The sequence below is a fragment of the Parus major genome, chromosome 1A, assembly GCF_001522545.3.
Source record: "Parus major isolate Abel chromosome 1A, Parus_major1.1, whole genome shotgun sequence".
NCBI lineage: Eukaryota > Metazoa > Chordata > Aves > Passeriformes > Paridae > Parus > Parus major.
In genome coordinates this window covers 34,400,210-34,422,138 of record NC_031773.1, presented here as the reverse complement: position 1 = coordinate 34,422,138, position 21,929 = coordinate 34,400,210, and the positions used below count along the sequence as shown (strand labels likewise).

The 21,929-nt window shown below is 39.6% G+C and overlaps 1 protein-coding gene across 1 annotated transcript in view; it reads right to left on the bottom strand.

Moving 5' to 3' along the window:
• Positions 1-21,929, bottom strand: part of TPH2 (tryptophan hydroxylase 2) — a 50,735-nt gene that overhangs the window by 14,494 nt on the left and 14,312 nt on the right. Inside the window, exons 6-8 of the mRNA XM_015628234.3 lie at positions 20,582-20,778; positions 19,473-19,608; positions 14,372-14,498 (exon numbers count right to left, since the gene is read on the bottom strand). Of these exons, the coding sequence (XP_015483720.1) occupies positions 14,372-14,498; positions 19,473-19,608; positions 20,582-20,778 (460 nt within the window). The remainder of the gene's footprint in view (positions 1-14,371; positions 14,499-19,472; positions 19,609-20,581; positions 20,779-21,929) is intronic.

The following is a 21,929-nucleotide window of genomic DNA, read 5'->3' as shown; positions in this document are numbered from 1 at the left end:
AATACAGCCCAGTGTTGGGATCCAGACCTCAAGCAATACCAGCTATTTGACAGCTATTCATGCGGGAACATTATTGAGTAGAAATGCAGGGAGATTTTTGAACAACAAATAAATCTCATGATGAGCTTGTGAATAGATCAAAAGCAGAGAAGGAGTAAAATTCGATAGCCAAGCCTCATTACAGATGATTCACCTACCTCTAACAAAGACAGGGACCCTATTCACAACCAACAGCATTTCTAAATAAAAGAAAACAACAAAGTTTAATTCTTCAGATTTATCTTCTCCAGTAATATTGTTTAGTCTGCCACTTTGAAAAGCATTTAGGCTCAGTGAAATGAGGTTTCCTTCCGGGATTTCAAAGTGAATATATATAACAATAGATTCCTTTTTCCCCTCATCTCTCTTCTTCACATTCAGACCTTTCACTAAGGGTGAATGCTTGGAACAATCTCTTTATAAACAATAGTTTGAGTAGATGTGGTGCTGCTCATTAGAGCACTCCGGGATAGGCACACACCAGCCTTCACATTTCTGTTGACAGTCTTAGCACACAGTACCACTACATGCAAATTCCTTTAATGCATGGCTTGATATACTCAGAGAAAGCATAGCCTATAGTGAGCTCAGGGGGAACTTAACCCCTCATGACTATTTTGAAATTATGCTTGTTTTTTCAGGAGTTTCTGCAGAAAAACTCATAATGGTAAGCAAAAGAAAATTATCATCATCCATTTGTTAGGGAGCAGAAAACATCCCTCAAGCAGCTCAGGTAAGGAGGTAACACTCTATGTCCAACACTGGGGAGCCCAGCCAAGACCAGATAATGTGCATGGCAGCTGCCAGCCTTGCAGGTGCAATATGACTTCAAGAATAAGACCTGGAGAAAACTCCAACTAGCAACTTTGTTAGTAGGATATATTCTCTTAGTTTAGTTATTAGGATAATGGGATAATATTCTTTTGAGAGAATATTTCTGCTGTTCATTCTCACATGAAGGAGGCCCTCTTCCTACTCCAAAGAGCAAGCAGAGAGAAGCACTTTGGGATTTTTCTGCTGTTGCAAAAGAAGTTCATTCCCACATAACTAAAGTCACATAATATCCCACTCCATGTTTGAATTACTTCAGAGTAATCTGAACTCAGGTTTTCTCTGTGCAAAGATAATTTCTGTCCAGCCCACTCGTTTTATCTTGGTCAAAAACCCTGGACCACTTTGGAGGTGAAGAATCACTTACTCAGAAAGTCTGGTGTTTCCTGGCAAGGCAGGAGTTCCTTTCCACCCAAGCTAGTGGTCACAGAGATGGTGCAAAAAATCAGTGGCCCAAAAAGCACACTTGCTCAACACTGCCAGAAAAAGAACTCCTAGCTTTTTCAACATTATTAACTAAACAGTGCTGAAGCTTAATATGCAGCTAAGAGAATGAGACCACTGAAACTAGAAACTGCTGCTTAGATTATTGTTAAACATAAGTCATTGAAGCCCTAATGCTTTGCCCTTCCTATTTGCCCTTCCCTGTCATTTGACTCTTACCTAGAACAACTTCTAAAACCTGGGGGTTTAAGGTTTATTAATTTCATGTGGAGTTATTAAGAAAAAATGATGTGCAATAATGAGCCATTTCCTTTCCACTTTATTTTACAGCATATAACACAAATTCATGTTCAGTGCTCCCTATTTTAGCTGATGTGAGTATTCCCTCAATTCTTTTTCAAGCTGTTGATTCAAATTTCAGTCATCCAGAGATTTCACAGAGGTAACATAACAGGGACAGTGAGGTTTTTTGACATGTTAGCTGGGACTACAAGAGACGGGATCCTCTGAAAGGCAAATTAAAAAAAAAAAAAAGGTGAGTAAACATATCACTGCTGTCCAAGCATTCTTCAGTCTATGCTGCCTCATATGCCATACTTGGTTCATTAAGATCCTTCAAAATTTACAGGCTGCAAGCAGGGAATGTCTTTATGGCTTTTCCATTCCTATTTTACACCTCTTTTTCCTGCTATTCTTATAGATGAGGACTTGGTTTTAATATAACCTATCAAAGCAAGAATGGCCCCTATTTGCTAGGCTACAGGGGCAGGGGCTAGCACCCCACAGTGTTGTCCTCAGCCTTGTGGCTTATGCTACAGCTTGGAGAGTATGACTCCTCCAGCAAAGAGCCAGGGACTTGAACAGGAGGCATCACAGAAGTGAGAGAAAAATTGAAACAAATACACATACAGAGATCATTTGTCTGTCCTTTGCCTGACAGCATACTCATTTTATGGGTCATTGACCCTAGGACTGTTAGCCCAAATTGTCAACTGCCTTGCTTAGAAGAATATGTAGAGAAGAGACAAGACCCACCTCAGACGCTTTCCTTCCCCCAGCATCCAGAGCCAGAATCTCACAGAAGCCTAGCTCAGTCCTCAGGACACATTTACCAGTTACCTGTAGACCTCAGCACCAGTCCAGCATTTTTTGTCCTTCTCTAAAAAGGCCATCTTCCTCTCCACAGCAGGCTTGCTAAGCAGGGAACTCAGAAGAGAAAGCATAAACTTGTAGCACCACATGAAATACTCCTCAGGCTGGGGACGCAGAGTTCATCCTTTTGAAATTGCTGCAATGCTCCAAGGAAACCACAAAAGGGAAAACTGGCACAGGATTCTCTTCCACTTATCCTGGGAGAAGCTTTTGACAGAGCAGCTAAGTAAATCCACAGATTATCAAGTCACAAAGGTGAAGCAACTAATCACAGTACAGGCAACCCTCGCTTTTACAAGCAGGGAGTTTACTGAACCACTGCCCTGTGCCAGTCCTCTGTCACAATTAATTACTGTGAGCTGTGAGGCCTCTTTAGAAAGTACCCTTGGCCAGCCCAGAGACAGACCCCTGGTGTCCTGTCCTCCCTGACAGACGTGGGGAAGGCACCAGGCTCCTGTGGTGCTTCTCCTGATGTTGCTCCCCTGAAGCAGGCTGTGTCCCCACTAATTGCCAGGCCAATTACTGCCTGGTAATTATGACAGTTGTACTGCAGGGAGTGATGCAGGAGAGCCACTGAGCCTCCCGTGTCACCTTAGCCAAGGAGGGGTATGAGCTCCTTGTGTACATGATCAGCTGCGAAACTCCTTATGTGTCTACTGATGAGGGGAGGCTGTATCATCAGAAAGGGGTGCAGCCTCCTGGGGCTGAAAGGATATCAGAACTTTTTCAAGTTCTGTAACTCTGGAGGCAAAAACACATTGAGAGAAGAGATAGGGACAACTGGCCAGTGACGTTTTTAAATTCTAATTTCAAGGAAAAAATGCACAGTCATCTCTTCACTGTCATATTCATTTCAAATTTATTTTTGAGGAGCAACAAAGAGTCAGGATTTCATTCCAAAATAACCAACATCCACACTAATTTTCTAAACATTTTAAAAAGAAAATTAAGTTCTTGTATCTATTTACGGAAAACTGATTTAATAGCTAAGCCTTGTTTTCAAACATCACAGTTTCTAACAGCAACACTGCATTTAAACTCAATGTTATTTTAATCACATAAATGCCAAGGGACTCCCAAAAGCTTTTGTGACTCTTAATGCATTAACTCAACCTGATTTGCAAGAAAAGAAGCAAAAAAGATAGTAGGCATAAGCACAAAAGTGTAAGTTCTATTCATGTCAAGCTGACAGACAGATCAAAGAAGTAGCTCAGGGAATTTTAAATATCTATTAATTTTGCTACTAAAAATATATCCAAATTGAAGATATTTTTCACAGCCCCAAACAAAATCTTTTTCCAGTATAGTTGAGCACCTTCTTGCAGCACCCTGATATTCAGCAGTGAGGGCATGTAAAATAAATCTATCAGAACTACAGAGTAGTCAACTGAGTCACCACTACCTTACTTGCCAGCAGTCTGTAAACCCAAAGCAAATCACATGAACATGTATTCAGCAAGGTGCAAAAAACATCCTGAGCAAAGCATCTGTGAGCAGAGAGGTTGTGGCTATTCACTTTACCAAAGTCAAAGGAATTTAGAGTGCATGTGGTTTGGAAGTGACTTACCAAATGTGAAGATCACTCCAAAATTGTCACTAGTGATCAGATTCCCGTGGATATGCAAGAATTCTGTGCTTGTATAGCCCCTAAATTCATTGCAGATATATAGTATAAATCTGCATATAAGCTAATATGCTTATTCAAAGATTAAAAATTAATCCTATAAAGGTGTTTACATTTGAGAGATGAAAAATGTCTTGTTAAACTATAATTTTAGCTACTTTTATGTAGTCAAACTATATAATTATTACAATTACAGCCTACTGATTCAAGGTAGGGAACAAAAAATCTCTAGGGAACAAAAAGAGTAATATGCTTTACAGGGGAAAAAAAAATCATAATCTATGAGTACCCACTCTTTCCAGCATGTCTTGAAAAAGCTCTGAGCTCAAACTGCTTTATCTAGCACTATTAGTAGATGCCATCTCTGTGAATGTCTGTAGAAAGTTCCCTATAAGGTACAGAATATATAAAACCTACAGCTGACAACTGAAACAAGGTTCTTCAGTCTAAACTAATGCTATGTCTGATGAAAAGGCAAACTAAAAGAATAAGAGAGTGGAGGGGTTGTTCAAAGTGTGCCTGAAAGAGCAACACCATGTTGAAGTTCTGTTCCAGCCACAGCTGGAATCAAACCAAAACAACCAAAATTAACAGTCACAAGGCCCTTCCCTGTAGCCTTGTCTTTGGCTTCAACAATTCTTTCAGGTTTAGAGTACTTACTTTAACTTTCCAAAATCATCAACAAATAAAACAAAAACCTTTAAGCAATAACTTCAGAAGGCCTGCTAGCTCTAAGAAGTAGCTAACAGAATTTGTTGCATGCTGTACCACATGAGTTTGGACAAAGGAAGAGACACAACTGCAAAATCATGTGTCCTCCAGAATCAATTCAATCCCCACAGAAACCCTTATTTCTAAATAAGATGTTTCAGAAAGCAAATGATAAAAATTAATTTCACAGCAACAAATTCTACTTTCATTTTCATGTGTACAACCCTATGTCTTTTAGGAGATGGTACACATGGAAAAGAGGCCAGTATTTAGCCCACAGACCTAGCTTACTGAAAGCAATAGCAAACTGCCCCCTGGCCCTCTGTAGCATCAGCACTGGACTTATAAATATATAATTAATCTATACTTGCAAAATTATTATGGTAGATCACCCAAAAATATCTCAATTAAAATTTTATGGGACTATATTCCATCCAGCACTTTGATGCCATTTGATAGAAAGGTGACGACAGGCATAAGAACCACTTCCAAAGCTGCAGCATTAAGGAATCAAGCCCTCGGCACAGTTATGAGTGCCAGAAATATTTTGTCTTACTTCCATACTTTAATCTGTGCGTGCTGGGTAAGATAATTAGACTGAATGCATCAGGTATGTCCAGCCCTGTGCCTGTGAACATTAAGTTGGCATCTGTTCAGCTCTGTACAGGTATGTATTTTAAGACTTTTTCCATATGATACTATTTGGGTTATGCAGAATAGCTAGATGTATGAATGTCCTTTTGGAAGCAAAATTATTTACTGAACTATCCCAGACAATAAAAAGAATAGTGAATGGTTTGAAGAGATCAGTGAGGCCACATCAGGAGCTGTGTCCAGTTTTGAGAGAGATGTATGAAATGGGAGAGCATGAGTATGAGAGAGAGATGGAGTTCCTGGAGCAAGTTTGGCAAAAGGCTATGAAGCTGACTCAGGAACTTAGGAGCACATCTCTTTTTGAGGAGAGACTGAGGAAGAGACTGGGCCTGTTCAGCCTTGAAAGAAGCTGACTGAGCATGTACTTCATCAGTGTGTATCAGTATCTGAAGGCAGGGTGTCAAGAGGAGGGAGCTGAGATTTTCTCAGTGGTGCCCAGTAATAGGACAAGAGAAAACGGGTGGAAACTGATGCACAGGAAGTTCCACCTGAACTCGAGGAAGAACTTCACTGTGGGAGTAACTGTGCACTGGAACACATTGCCCAGAGAGGTCATGGAGTCTCCCTCACCGGAGGCATTCAGAAACCATCTGGAACACAATTCTGTGCAATGTGGCCCTTCTTAAGCAGCGAGGTTGGACCAGATGATCCACTGTGGTCCCTCCCAATCTTAACCCATTCTATGATACTTCGACTCTGTGATAACACATAACTGTTTTGATTTCTGCCTGAGTGCTGAATCTCCTGGCTTCCTTCTCCTGCTGGGGTCACTGACCCCTGAAATGAGGGCTGGGTATGCGGGGTAGCAGCCAGGGTTGCACAGCACAGTGCAGCAGGACGCACAGATCCCTGAGCAAAGGGAACCTGGAACTGGCCCATCCCAGCACCACTGTGGGTCCCTGCTAGGTAACCAGACAGCTGCACTCAGGGAGCTGCTCCAAAGAGAACCCTCCCTGCAGTCACCAAAGCTGCTTTATGCACAGCACTCCTCAGCTGCTCTGGCTCCAGGGGAAGCATGGGTAAAGCCAACTCCTCCGCCTGTGTAGCCACAGCACAGACCTCAGGCCTAAGCAAGACCTAGACATGGCTGAAATGAGCTGCCACATGCTAAACTTCTTTGCTTCCCCATATACCTGTGTGCTGCTGCCAGAGGATGTCCATGTCTTGTGAAATGACTTAAATAATGTGTTACAGTGTGAGCAATACCTACACAGAGCCCAGGATACTCACTTTCCTTCTATGAACCGTGAAAGCACAGGGGCAGTCAGGAACAGCAGCAGCAATATATTCCAAACCTTTCCTTTATTGTTCTTTTTCCTACTGATATTTTAAACCTTTATTCCTGTAACTTATGAGTGATTTGTTAGTAGATGTTACCCAAAATGTTTGTCTGACTGTTGCTCACTGGAAGGTTATACTGAATACTTTACTTTTTCCTGGTTATATATGTTCTATAAAAGACATTTAATGTCTTTTTGCTAATACATTATCTTCTCTAGGTCAAAAGAGAAAACAAATATGCAAAAAATCCTATCAAAATTCATAGACTCCTTTCACCCATTTCTCAACCTTTCTCAACTGGATCCAACACAGAATTGGAAGATGCTTGCCACTTGCATGCACAAAATTCCACAATTTTTTTCTAAGCTATTTTTCAGGCTCACTTTCATTACTACTGTAGCAGAGCAAATGTTCAGAATGTGAGCTATTGAACTACTGGCAAAGATTACTATTGCAGAATCTGCAATTTCTTAATGAAAATGAAGTTGCTTCTGAAAATAAACAAACGTAATTAGCAAGCCAGTGCTGTGTGAAATTTGCACCATTCTCTTGTTAACCTCTATGTCAAAATGTATTACTTGTGTGCATGGAAATTTGCATTTGCAGTTCAGTAACCTCACGGATTATGATCTAACCACTTTTGGAAACAAAATGCTACAAGAAATAAAGGCCAGTCTCTGGCTGCAATTTGTTATTTTAATAGAGACTTCTTCTTTAGCGTTTCTAAGTGCTCAGGGCTTGATCTTCATAAATCACATCCTGTCTAAAATGAACTATATTATTTCTACAGTAAAGTTTCTAATTTCTTCCCTGCTCCCAATTAAGTCAAATTAGCTCTCTTTTGCATCTAGCTTCCTCATTACAGGGCTGGGCCCAAGGATGCATATTTATAAGTACTTTATAGAACAACACTGTTTCTAGTTACTTGTGAGCACAAAATTTTGTCTGTTAGGGCAATATGGGATCCTTTCAAGAAGCAAGTTACTGACTTGACCAGCTGGGCACCCTCACAGCAACAGGTGAGCCCCCTTTCACCCTCTCTAGCTTTGAGGTACCCAGTATAAAGCACAAGATGTTTCTTTTCCAGATTAACACATCCAGTGTTGATCTACCCCTTTCTGATCACAAACTGGAGAGACTCACATCCTTGTATGGCGATGCAAGATGGATCCACTGGGTCTACTGGATCTACTTTCCTTCTGCATCCAGCCTATTTCTTTCATCCCTAAGGAACAACTTGTTGTCAGCTCTACTACACCAGGTCCAGTCTTCCTATGATACAAGAGGTCCCCTCTTCTATAGCAAGCACATCCAAGGATGACTTGACTCCACAGTGCTACTCTTAATCAAAACTCAGGTTATCACTCAAAGTGCTCATTTGCTGTGTTCCACAGCCTGGTGACTGATATATCCTCTCTCTTTTCCAGTTCTAGCTGGGAGGGTGGAAAGGATTCAGGGGAGGAATAACATCCTCAATAGCATTAGGAGTGTCTAAACAAATGATTGGTTTCCTACCCAGAAAAGAGAGAACTAAGCAAGAAAATGTGATCTCTAGTCATGATGGCATATAGAAAGCCTCCAGGGACAATTTGATCATTCTCTCTTCGTAAACAAAAAAAAAAAAAAAGTAGGAATCAGGTTAAAAGCAACAAAATGAGACAGCTCACCAGACAGTAAATAGTTGAGCCACAGAGGTCGTTGACAAAGTTATGGAAGGTACTAAAAATTTAGGTGTTTTTGAACATAAACAGCTATCTCTGGACAAAAATCCTTTCAGGATAATTAGATACATAGAAACTACATTTGTGGGAACAAGGGTTCCCCAAGTTCCTGATTGGTGAGAAGCTTGGAAAACATTTGAAAATAATCAGATATGCTCATCCTGTTCTTCCATCTCCTCTAAGCAGCTATTTATAATGGACACAAGTCACCAGCCATAGCCCTCACCAGCACTGCTATTCATATAGATACAAACCTGGAAACAGACTCTCCATACCCAGAAAAAAAAGGCCTTAGCAGACTGCCACAATTCCTGCAGAAAATATCGAGCATTATCTCCCAATTCCAGTAATGGAATCCTTCAGTCTGAAGGGCTAGTTTAAAGCTGGTTAAGTATCTCTGCTGGTACTTTTCTTCTTGTGCCACAAATATCTGACAGAATGACCATAAAAATGCACTTCTGGAGACCACTGCAATATTCTAAAATATTAAATATTGATCCCTGGAATCTACAGTTGTTTTTTTTCCACCTTATGTCACTGTTTTGTCACATAAGTACTATCTTTTCTGCCCCCCTTTTTGATTATGCATAATGTAGGAAGGATGTCACATCAGTGCTTCAGCTTCTTTATCAAAAAGTACTGCTGAAATCAACCCTTAAAAATGGAGACCATTACTGTTTATTAATTCCTTTAGAACGTTTTTCAGAGCAAGCCCACGAATTACAGAACGGTTTTAGAGCAGCAGTCAGTAAGCCCAGCAACACCTCAGCAAAAAAAGTAATCCATTAATAAGTTATCCTTCTCTCCTGATTCAAACACACTTCTGTAATGGTCAAGAAAGCCACCAAATTTCATCTGCTTCCACTTCTGCTCCTTGTTAAAGTTTCAGTTTTCACACTTGGGTGATTTCCAAATATATCTTCATATGGGTGGTTTTGCCTGGTCAAAGTCAGGAACAGAAACAGTGCCCAGGCCATCTATTGATAAACAATATAGATCATGGTATAGCAGGACAGTGTCTGTCTATAGTGATCTATCATACCTGATTTCAGCTTTATCTTCCTAGCTTTTATCCTGGGAATTGATTCATCTCCCTTAAGTGACATACAGCTCAAATCAGAATAATTTCATGTCTCCTGTAAGCCCAGCAAAATTTACTCAAGCAATTTTAATTGTCATATTCACTCCCAGCTCTTCATGCTGCTGCTCCTTTATACACTAACTACAGCTGTACCTGGAAGTAACACTTTTGCAAGAAACTCCATTATGTCACCGCTGGATTTAAGGTGCTCACTGTGCTCACCCTTGACATCTGTCACACATACATAGCATGCAACTGGGACACAGAAAAAAGACTAAGCAGAGATTTGAATGTCAAATTTCAATATGCTCTGTGACTGCCATAGCTCTTGGCTGTAATACAAGGTTTCAGTTGGCCAATACGTAATTATTTTTATATGTCAGAATAGCTTCAGCAGGGGAACTGGTCGCGGGCTTACAATGATGGTTAGTTCCCTATCAGTCATTTCACAACTATAAACGAGAAACACACAGGTGGTCTTGATTTTAGATGTAGCAAGAATGTTCAAAATCTCAAATTTTCTTCTCAGCTCATCCATGGAAGCAGACAGTAAGCCAGTTCACAAACTGTACTTAGAGCCTGGCAGTACTAAATAGTCCCTATGGGAAATCTAATCTGTTGTTTGTGAAGATGAGAGGCTATTCTATCTAGTGAGACCACAAATGCTGAGTCTTCCCTAAGTTACCAAATGTTGCTCAGTCTTTATCCAGAATGCTTCCATTTCTTCCATTCTGGTTATGTCCTCAGCAAACATAATGGAGAGCTGTCCTGAATTATGTGCCAGATCTCCAGTGTGGGAAAAGGACTAGAACAATGTCAACAAGACAGGAAAATAGAGATTCTGAGGTAAGGCAGGCAAGTAAAGTCACAAGAATTACCACAAGCCAGAGAGAGGCAGTTTTTTTTTAACTCAGTATATAATTCTAAAATACTTTCTTTGTGATACATACATAGTTAAATTGAACTTAGCTTTAGAAATGAGCTATTGGCCTCAGTCATCCAGGCAAGGTAAAACTTTAAGATTCATAACAAGTTTTTTACAAGATCTCATTACACACAGTTCCTTCATATTTGGAATCCTTCAGATTTAGAAGCAATTTTTGTGGTTTTCCACTTAAAGGACAGCCAGACCTAAAGAAATTTCTTGATTTTTACTGTCCCATGCTGTTAAAATTCAAGAACAAATATTATCAAGAAAGATGAAAAGGTGAAAGTTTTACAGTTATAAAGAACTGAATGTTTAAATATAACTTAGTGTGAGTAATGACTGGGAAAAAACTTAGTGAAACTAATTAGGCCCTAATGACCAAATTCTTGGGCAGAAAGACTTGGTGGTGAACTGCATGAAAAAGACACTCTGCTATCCCCTTTTCTGAACTGCCACCCACTGAATTTCGCCTACACAAACGCATCCTATACATACTGCATCTTGAAGGGACAACCTGAGCTGTGCTGAAACAACTTAGCAGGAGTCAGGAGTCATTTCTGCCATGAGCAAGATAAGCAGGTTCCTGCTTAGCAACTTGCAGCTTTACAAAGACAGCTCCCAAGTCCACAAATTACAAGTTAACACTGAAATGTAAATCGAGATGTATTTTTTGGTACATTTTTTCTGACAAAACCTTACGTTACGTGCTGTTAAATGTTGTAAATGATATACTACATAAATTAGTTGAAACACCTCATGTCAAGTCCTCTCCACAGCTTATGGTTTGATAGGTAAGCAGAAAAGACAGCCTTTTTTATTTCTGTGCTATGTGAAAATAGGAAGATCAGACATGCTGAAAAATTAGCTCAAAAGCAGTTTTAGAAAATCAATCAGAACAGGACAAGACATGAGTCAAGATGATGATAATAATAAGAAACCAGATATACATGGTTAATATTGTATTTCCTAAACCAGTAACTGCATTATACCACATTCCACAAAAAGAAGTGGATGGTGCAAATACTTCATTCTGTTTCAGTAACATTACCTCTGCCACCTTTTTTTTGTGTCTTTCCCCTTTCTTACTCTCCTAAAAGATTGTAAATTAAAATGGCATCTCTCAACAAACCACTAAAAGACAGTCTTTTGGCTCTTTCAGTATTCCACTCTCATGACAAAGCAGAAGCAGTTCCTTTCTTCTTTCCCCTACCTGCGTACAAGACCCCATGAGGATGAAGGGAACTTGCATACTGTCTTTTCAACTCTCTTCCCCTGCAGCCATTCTTCTCCCTCCAGCTGGCCAGCACCAGAGCCCCTGCAATGCTCTCCCATTTAATTCCTGCCCTCGATGGGGCTGCACAGACATAACTAATAGCAATTTACAAAACGCTTCTAGTCTGCCCAGGCACCAGGCTGCAGCTTGCTCTACATCCAGTTTGTCAGCCCTGCAGGGACAAAAGCATCAGAACCTTCCTTTGCAGCTCAGGGCAGGGCACAAAAAGCAGATCTATCAAAGCTGATACACAGTGTCTTTCTGAGAGCAGAATGGAGCAAAAGATTATGAAATCACCTGCAATAATTCCTCTTTCTGGTCTGAATTCCTAAGAGGTGTTTTCCTCTCTTCCTAATGTCATTGTCATCCCTGTAATGGCTCAGCACTTAATGTCACTATCTTTTGAAACAGGTCAGGCTAATGGCAAGCTTGCTTTGGGCATATTGATTCAAGCTCATTAATATGCATACTCTCTCTCCATTCGTTTCTCTATTTACTTTGAAGTCACCTCACTGGAACCTGCAATGCTTTTCTGTGTTAAGACTCTTGGCTGGCATTTCTCAGCTTGCTGTGTCTGTTTTTTATCTGGGATGGAAATGGGACTGAATGCAGCAAATGTTAGTCAATGGCACCTCAGGTGACATTTGGTGCCTAGCTGAATGAATTTCTTGGCCTCCTAACCCTCACCACTGAGAGGTGTTCTTTCTACTTGCTCTCAAGTTGGCTGTTTACACTGCACATTTTAGGGCAAGTAACATCTCTGTATTTGTCAAGCATCTACCCCAGGGGAGTGCAGCCCCTCATTGTGCTCCCACAAAAAAATAACACAGCCAGACTATTCCTGAATGTGTCTTCCACCCGAAAGAGCTATTTCCAGCATGGGAGGAGAAATCAACTTTGACTCAGATATCAGATTCTCAGTGTGATAAGGGAAAGTGATTCAGCTGCCTTCTTTTATTTTTTGCTTTATGATTCAGGAGCAGCTCATTGTTCAGATGACACATTCAGTCATAACTGGGAACTTTTGTGAGGGGGAGGACTACAAGCATTTATATAATATTCAGAGGTCACTTTATATTAAGATCTCTACCCAAACAGCCCAGTACCAACTTCATCCTCTGCAACAGGCCGCTGTCATCCAAGGTTACTTTGGGGTGACATATTTGGGCATGCCATTTTCCTCACAGTACTTACAGAGACAGCCAGTTAGGTCGTTTCTCCTGAGACTGCAAGGTAGGTCAGTTTCCTACTAAGACCCATTGAAGCAAATGGTGGAAATACCCACTCAACATTAATGATTCCTCCAAACAAACGATTTCTTCTCCACAGAAATCCATTGGAAAAACAAGGAACACACACAGAATCATGAGAGAGGAGCTGGCCATGAGCAAGGCATAGAGCCTGTCTAACTAAGGAGTGAAGAGAGTTTGATTTAGTTTAGTGACTTCTTCTGGGAGAAGCCAGGAGATTTGAATCAAACAGGATTCAAGCCAAAGGGGTACAAACACCTTTTTCGGCAAAGAGGACTCTAAGCCTCTGCTAAGCCAGTGCATAAAAACTTCTGCGTTTTAATTGAACCTAATTTGACTCCACATCCAACACTTATTTCCAAGCCTTTAAATCCCCACTGCACTTCTTTTGTAGAAGAGCAGCAGTATGCTGCAAAAGTTTTAAACTCCCCTGCCCAATCTCACAGAATTTTTCAGAAGATAGAATGTTTAAATATGGAACTTTATATATAATATATAGAGAGAGTTTTTTAATCCAATACCGCTCCTTAAATTATGTGCCGCATTAGTTTTAACAGGATCCACCAAAGGAAATATACAGTAAATAAAACAAATGAACAAAGCAAGTGGTAAAGACCACTAATTTATGTCATGATGCAAAGAGTTGCATCCCAGTTATTGGAATATGGCAATAGAACAGGGCTGTCAGGAGCTCAGGAGTGGAGACTCATGACAGCTTAACAGGGTCCCTCACACAAAGGCCATGAAAGCTCAGTCTCAGCAGCATCTAACAGCTTTAACACACTGTCTGCTGACTTGTGCCTCACTTGATTCAACATAGAATCCATCTCCCAGCTGCTGGCCAAGGCACTTGATCTTGATCTACTGCTACACAGCCTTGGCTTAATATTCTCCAAGGGGAGCACCAAGTAAGGATGCAATGTCATCTTAAAATCCATCACACACTGGAATAAAATTAAGAGCTGCAAAACTGAACAGTGAGTACAGAAATATCAGTGCTAGGAACTAAAGTGGCCACCTGTGGAGGAGCTAACAGTCTAGAGATCAGAGCACACATCAAAATGTTGTATTTTTTTTCCCAAGTTTATCTTTCTTACTCATTTCCAGCACCTTAAAGCAAAAAAAAAAGCAGAAAAAATTCATTGCAGCTAGCCCTGAAAATTGGTGATTATTAAAAATAAAAATTGAAACTGATTACTCAGTGTGATCAGCTTTGGTCTTCTCAAAAACAATGGGGAAAAAACCTAAAGCTCTGTGATTATCACATCATAGTCACCTGGAACCTGAAAATGTAGTCACCTCTAATAAGACAATGCACATCAGATCATCAGCTAAAAAGGAGGAGAGATGAGAGAGCATGCCACAAGAAGATTTTGACTCACAGTGGCTAATTTCTGAACATCTTCATCAGATGCTCCCAGTGAAGCAAGTCCTATTTCTTGTGAAAACTGTGCAAATTTGGGATCAGCAAGTAGAGGCACATGTCCCAGCAGTTCGTGGCATGTATCCCTAAGGGAATGGAAATGAAAAGAGAGTAATTACAGAAATTATTACCATAATAATTCCATAATTAATTTAACATAAGCCATTTTACATGGGTCTGACCCCTAGCTTTGAAGTCTTTCAATGAAACATGGTTTTTACAGTGTAGTTCTTCCCTGTATATATGGTTTCTACATGTAGGTAGAAACACACACATTTGTTTCTGTTAAATAGGTTATATATCATTTAACCCCAGCTGTTCTGTGATTTGCTCATCATTTCCAGACTGAGTGGAAGAGCCTGATCACTACAATCTTTCCAGCTTGGTGACATGAAGACTGAACTGCCCAGAGGAAAGCCAGATGTCCCATAAGAACAGTTTTCAGCTTTTCTCTCCACATAAATGAAAATCCAACACATTTCCTCTTCCTCTTGTCCATTCCTCTTTCTGTACCCGGATAGCAACCCACATCAAACATTTTTCCACTTGCCCCCAGAAATATGAGGCAATATTTACTGAGGTTTCTGTGCACCTAATTTCTCATTTAGTCAGAAGATCCTACGGCAATTACTGGGTACTTTTGTTATGCAGTCTACTTTTCAGCAAGCCAATTTCAGAAAAAGCAGAGAATCCAAATCATTTCAAAAAGAACAGATGTTCACATCTGTAAGTGCATTGTTAGTCATGACAAAGTGCAGACATAAGTGTACAAAAAACTGCTAACGGAAGTGCACATGCATCATCTAGAAAAGCTTTCAAACAATTCTGAAAGTTTTGCTGCACTTGTTCGCAGGAAATAATGGACTTGGTAGTAAAGTTCACTTTAAAAATCCAATCTGACATTTCCTTTGCTTTTGTCTCTTCAAAGACATTTCTCTCTCTCTCTCTTTTTTTTTTTTTTTTCCCCTTATCCTAAGCTGTAAACAAATGTTTTAAAGGCAGGAAGAAAACATCAAGTTTTCTGCCTTCTACCGAAAATCATCCAATTTGTCTTTTACAAACTATTTTTGTTTGAAAAGTCACAGAACATGACATTTCAGATAAATCATGAACAGAAAAACAGCCCCCTATATAATTTAAAGTCTTCTTACTCGTTATCCTCACCGAAAAGTCTGAACCAATAATGTGTAGGTAGATAGTAGTAAATAGAAGTTTCTGAATATACAAGTGAAAATTAAAGTTTTTGGTATTCCTAGTTTGCCTCACCAGACGTGTATCAAATACAGTTCCAAAACTGGAGGGACACATACAAGTCTTCCCTCTCAGTCCAAATGGTCTCACTGACAGATACAGAGCAACTTCTCATGTTGCAGTCACACTTTCTGGTGAGACAAGCACCACAAGAAGTTGTGTGTGACAAGTTTGACCCAGCTTCACATGTGAGCAATTTATTCAACAAGACCCATAGTCTAGATGGTAGTCCCTTTCTCATTGGAACTGAGACTGGAAAAATTGGTTAGCTCTGCATGCCTCCATTTCTTTGTTCAGGAGGCGGTTTGCATCGCTTAACTGGATTATCACCGAAGCTAAAGGCCCTGCTTAAATTAATTCCGTTCCAATCACAATTTCTTCTATCGTCTCCTGCAAGATTTAGCTCACTAACAAGGCAAAGGACAGCTGGGAAATTTGGTTTGCAGTCAGACAGACACACCACTTCCCAGTACCAAGCAATTCACTGGCGGAGCCTGATTTCTCCAACCATCAACTTCCAACATAAAAATGGGCCACAAAGCCATTCTCTGGAAACCCACCACAACAATTCTTACCTCCACTGGGCAAACCAACACTAAATGCTGAGCATCTGTGGTACACTCCATCAGTCCAGATATATTTAGCTTTGTATCAGCAGTTGAAGCAGAAGCAAACAGTGAAACCGGCTCCAAGTTCCTGGCTCCAGGTAAGCACACTCACCTGCAGGCAGGCTTTTACAGCAGCATCACTACTACTGACACCTGAGCCTACATCTCTATTTTCCTGTGCTGAAGCCAAAGCCCCCAGAAACAAATAAGCAAAGCTGATTTATTCCCAGTTCTGCACTGGGACACATGGTCTTTCTTCTGTCCACTCTTGCAGACAAAATGAGAACAGACAAAGCCTAATCCCATTAGCTTGTCTCTCTTGGCAAGGGGAAAAGAATGAGGAGGCAGAAGATATTTCTCTCATGCCTTTAGCTTGTAGATTCTTCCATTAAAGCTATGCAAAGTAGTATTTTGAATGTGCAGTTACAAAGAGGGGAGCTTAAAGCAAAAAGCATAAGAAAATAAAAAAAACCCAAACCCATAAAATCTTTCAGGCAGAAACATGAACCAGCATTTGGGATTGTCATTGAAGTCTTTTAGACTTCCCTGCTAGTCTGGCCCTTTATAGATAGTCTAAATAATATAATTCTTCGCTTAACTACCAAGGCTTGATTCTTTTGTTTTGTCTTATTCTGAAAATAATTAAGTTCCTTTAATTTATTCACACACATTGCTCAGAGAAAATAAGATTTTTTTAATGCACTTTTCACAGCAAAAGATTTTTCTTGGAGTAAATTAGTAGAGCAGAAGAAATCTACATAACTCTGTGAATGTAGTAGAAACATAATTAAAATCAGGAAGAAATATGTTTTAAAATGCATATGGTTGTGATACAGATCAAACCAAATGAACTCTCTAATTTGTATCTAGCTCTGTAGCCCGGGTGTTAAATCTGATGGAAAGCCCACTGAAGTCAAAGGGAGCCTTTTAACCAGGTTTATATCATTGAAATGCAACATTCACCAGCCAGGGACCTGCAGCAAACCTCATTATGGCCCCATATATCAACCAGGAGATCTCAGGGCATTGCAGCTACTGCAGAAGATTAAGAGCTGTCCCACTCAAGTCATTTTAGTTTTGCCACTGATTTAGAAAAGCACCAGGCTTCCACCCTACACTTCTGGTAACACTTACTTGTGTGCTCTATGTTATGGGAAAAAACATAAATACATTTTTAAAGGGATTCTCAAAATTTTCCTATGGAGTTCCTGAAAATCAGTACACATTACCTAACTAATGTGAACCAGTAGGTCTGCAAGAAGAGGGTACAACATCATTAGAAAATGACAACTTCAATCCTCTGTTAGTCATATTTAGAGGTGTTAAGACCATAACCTGTATTTTTAAGTTCAGCCCAAATAAGGAATAAAAACCTTCATTCTAACTCAACTGTTATTAATACTCAGCAACTTTCCAGACAGCAAGTAAGCAGAAAGGTTACCAAACAAGCAGCTGCCATTACTACTAAGAATCAGCTAAGATCCACTGCATAATTTTGAATGTAAAAGCAGCATCCTGAGAACTGCAGGGCTCTCAAATACACAAATCAATGAACCAGAGAACACCAGGAAAAGCACAGACATATTAAATTGCTTCCTGGAAGATGTTATTGTACCTAAATATCCTGTTGGAGTTATGTACCTAAATATCTTATCAGTAGATGAAAATGTTCTTCTAGTTTGTACTAAGTTAATAAACGTCATCATTCTTTTGCTGAACACTGGTACATGCTGCAGCCTGAAACACTGGCTTCCCACAGGAGAGGAAATCATTGATGCAAAGCCTGGTATGTCCCTTGTATCATTTATTTATATGAAATAACAACAGATATTTTTAAATAGACCAGAAGAGGTTCAGCCCTTCCTTCCACCCAAGCCCTTCTTTCAAGATTTTCCATTCAATCAATTTGCCTACAGATCTAAGAGATTTCAGTTCTAATTACAGAGGTTATAGAAGCAACTGTATTCCTTCAGGGATCACCAGCTCCTTTCCAAAAGCAACACTCAGGGTCAGAGCATTTCAGCAAGTACTTCACGCAGCTCAGGGGCTGAGGAAAAAGGTAGCTGAGTGTCTCACAGCACCACCTGGTGACTCCTGCCTGAATAAAGCTTCCGCATTTTTACACACAGCTCAGTATGCAGTGCCACTAAACCTTCTCTATTCAAAAACATTACTCCATGGTTTTGGCAGTCAGTTCATGGAATCAAACTGAGGCATCAATCCAAATGTTTGCAGAACTGGAGCTGAATATAGGTGTATGAATCCTTTGTGTAAATTTGGGGAAAAATCAAACACACTCAAGTAGTCCAAGCTGATTAAACCACAGCTACAATTTCATGCTAACTGCCTGATGACTGATTCACTGCAAAAATGTCATTCCTGTGGCTACAAGATCAGCAGATAACTTTGGTAAAACTACCTCCATATTATCTAAATGACATGTACTGTTCTGCTATTACTGCACAGAAAACAGCATATATAACACAAGACAAGAACTACAATCTCTTTGATCTTCTTTTTCCTCACTTTTCATCAAAAGACCATATGCCAAAACATTTCACATTAACTTGCAATATTCTGTTTTGGAAAAACTGCAATGCTGTCCTATAAAAGTTGTAATTAAAGTGTCTCTTATTTCTGTCATTATTTCCCTGTAACAGGCTTCATATCTAATATTCTCTCTTGGTAAGAGAATAGCACCCCATGTCTTGCTTGTGCTGTGTTATAGAAGAGAAATGAAGTTCAGCTGTGGAACCTGGTCCAAAAAAAAAAAAATAAAATAAAATAAAAATTGGGACACAGGAGACCAAATTAGAATTCTGAAAGCAGGATTTTTTCAGGATATTTGGGGGGATTTTTTCCACAACTTCTTTCTAGTTGTCCAGCAGAAACTAAAATTATAGACACTTTTTCAAAATTTTTTAGGTGAAAACTCCATTTTCCACTGAAATATAATTTAAATAGTATTTCTGGCCCACTATATAAATAGCCCAGTTATTTAAGACCCTTGTAAAAGTCAACAAAAAAGTCTTTGAATTAAATTCTGGCTCGCAATTGTGAAGGATTTTGTCATCAACAGTGTAAGAAGAATTTCACATTTTGTAGAAAGGTTCCTCTTTTCAATCTTGGCAAATTAACTTGTTTCACTCAAGAAACTGGTGGGCATGTTTTTTCAGTACTGAGGAGAAGGCAGCAACTTACGGTTCTGGTGTGTAGAGGGGATCTGAGCCGTGCCGTATGTACTGAGTGCAGTGAAAGACTCTGTATGCTAGGCCAGCTAAAAAGTCACGGGGAGACAGGTATCCAGCAACTGGTCTCACTGTGAAGCCAGACCTCTCTGGAGTGAAGGAGATAATAAAAGACCACATTACACAGATCACTGTATCACTTTCTGGTGGCAGAGCTGTTGTTAATTGTTCTACCAGAAGCATGACACAAAGAATCTTGACCATCACCTCACATCATTTTCAATTATTACGTACAAGAAGCACTTTGCATTGCTAGTGTACGTTTAATGAAAACAGCCTGAGGTATTTCAAAGTTGGCCTGGATATCTGTGTCTAGAAAAAAGTGCTAAGGTACCATAAGTGATGTTCTTAAAATTTTTATGTCTGGTACCAAATGAGAGAGAAAATCCATATTGGAAAATACGCAAAATATGTTAAAAAAACCAACAGAACAGAATAGGATTGAAACAAAACTGTCCTTATTTTTACAGATAAAACATTGTTTGTGTCAATAAAATACTGATTTTTATAGTTGAGCTCCTCATTGAAATATTTAACAGTGCTCCTTTTTCAGATCAGTCCCAGAGTGAAACAATTTCAGACTCGGTGACTTCAGAAAGCATGTTTCTCTCAAAAATTAGTTCTTTATTCTTTCAAAATTTGTACAGAACAATGTTTCAAGCTTTTCTGCAACAGGTACCACTACCTGCTCTGTGTAGTCTGAAAACATATTTCTGAAAGAAGTGAGATTTTGAATGGCAATGAGAGAGCAGCCCTAGCTCAGCCCTTCCTTCTCACCATATGGAGGGATTTTCTCCCTGTACAAGATAACATCCTGCTCTACATGTCCAGCTGATTCATTTCTCTCCATTTCATACTTGCAAATACTACATAAAAGTGTCTTGACTCAAAAAACTCTCTGCCACAGACAATATCAAAACCAGAAGGATACTTCAGGTAAAACCAAAGGCCACTGACAATGCTGTGAGTCTTTTCTTTCAATGTGCTTTGTACTCCATACTAACAAAAAAAAAGAGTGTTTTATGAAACCATATCCATTGATAAACCAAATATGAATCTTACCTTTAAGAAAAATAGAAACATCTTCCAACTGAGGCACATTATCTTCTCTGTATCCGCAGTACTTGCTCAGCAGAGGAAAGTTTTTTAAATATTCACGACAAGCATGAGTGGGATAGAGTTTACTGAGTTCCCTAAATACCACCCCCCAAGTTTTAACTTCTTCAGCTGTATACTCCACTCTGGGAATGGGTTGACCACTATTGGAAAAAAAAAATACAAATACAAATACAAAATACATCTAAATACAATCAGACTGCAGACAGATTGTAGCTAGCAATATTTTCACAAAAAGTATTATTTAAATAAAAACAAAGAGACTATTGAAACTATTTGAACTATTTTTAATTGACAGCTTGATGCTTCTTCTTTAGAAATATTTCTTGATGCTATGATGTACATATTCTATAATTTCCTTAAGAATTGTGTTTCTTACTAAGAAATCTCATTACTTCTTAATCTTTGTACTTATCATAGTAGAAAGACGGATTTCTTATATATCATGTTCCTATACCAGACTAATATTTCTCCATTTACTGCCACTGGTACCTTTGCAAGTGGATGTCTGAAGATCCTGATTCAGTCTAAGAAGTGGATTGATTAAGACCTCCAGCAGACTGCATTCTCTATCCATTCTTTAAAATACATAATATTCATACAGCATCAAATGCTGGGTGAAGATTAGGCAATTACATAAATGCTTAGAAATGTATGGATCCCATTTAAAAAAGTGTATTGATTGCTTAGACAGTTGCTTACATGTGCAGATATGTTTGGAACCCCAAGTTCATGCAGGACTACATTATGAGGAAGCTCATCTCAGAGCCAGGAGCCCAGCCTAGAGGAAACTAAGCCTTTAAATACATCTCTCCTTTTGTTTAAATTCTGCCCTGTTCCTCTGCCCCCTCCCACTTGCACAGATGTACAGATATTAGAAAGCAGGAGCCTTCCAGGATACCTGTAAATCTGCTTCTGACATCCAAGATTTACCTTGAGTAGTTACAGTTAATTCAAAATTGACTGATAGTGTGAACATTGAGAAGAGCTCCTTCCAGCTTGCACTGCCTCATATTTAGCTGTAAGGAATTTCCCATGCATGGTCATGGGCCGTCATCTCATGTCATTAATTCCCCCTAGAAATACTGTGATGTTCCTCTTGAATTAATATTCACAATCTAAAATACGTAATCTCTGCAATCTGCCTTCTCCTCAGGCATCTTCTGCCGCACTGTAACGATGTACAGATCGGCAGAGGGATTCACAGCGTCCTCCTCCACTCCATCAGTCCTTATTTCTCACTCCCCTGCCACGGGGCTGGCAATGTGGGCACCCCCAGCCCGGTGCTGCAGCT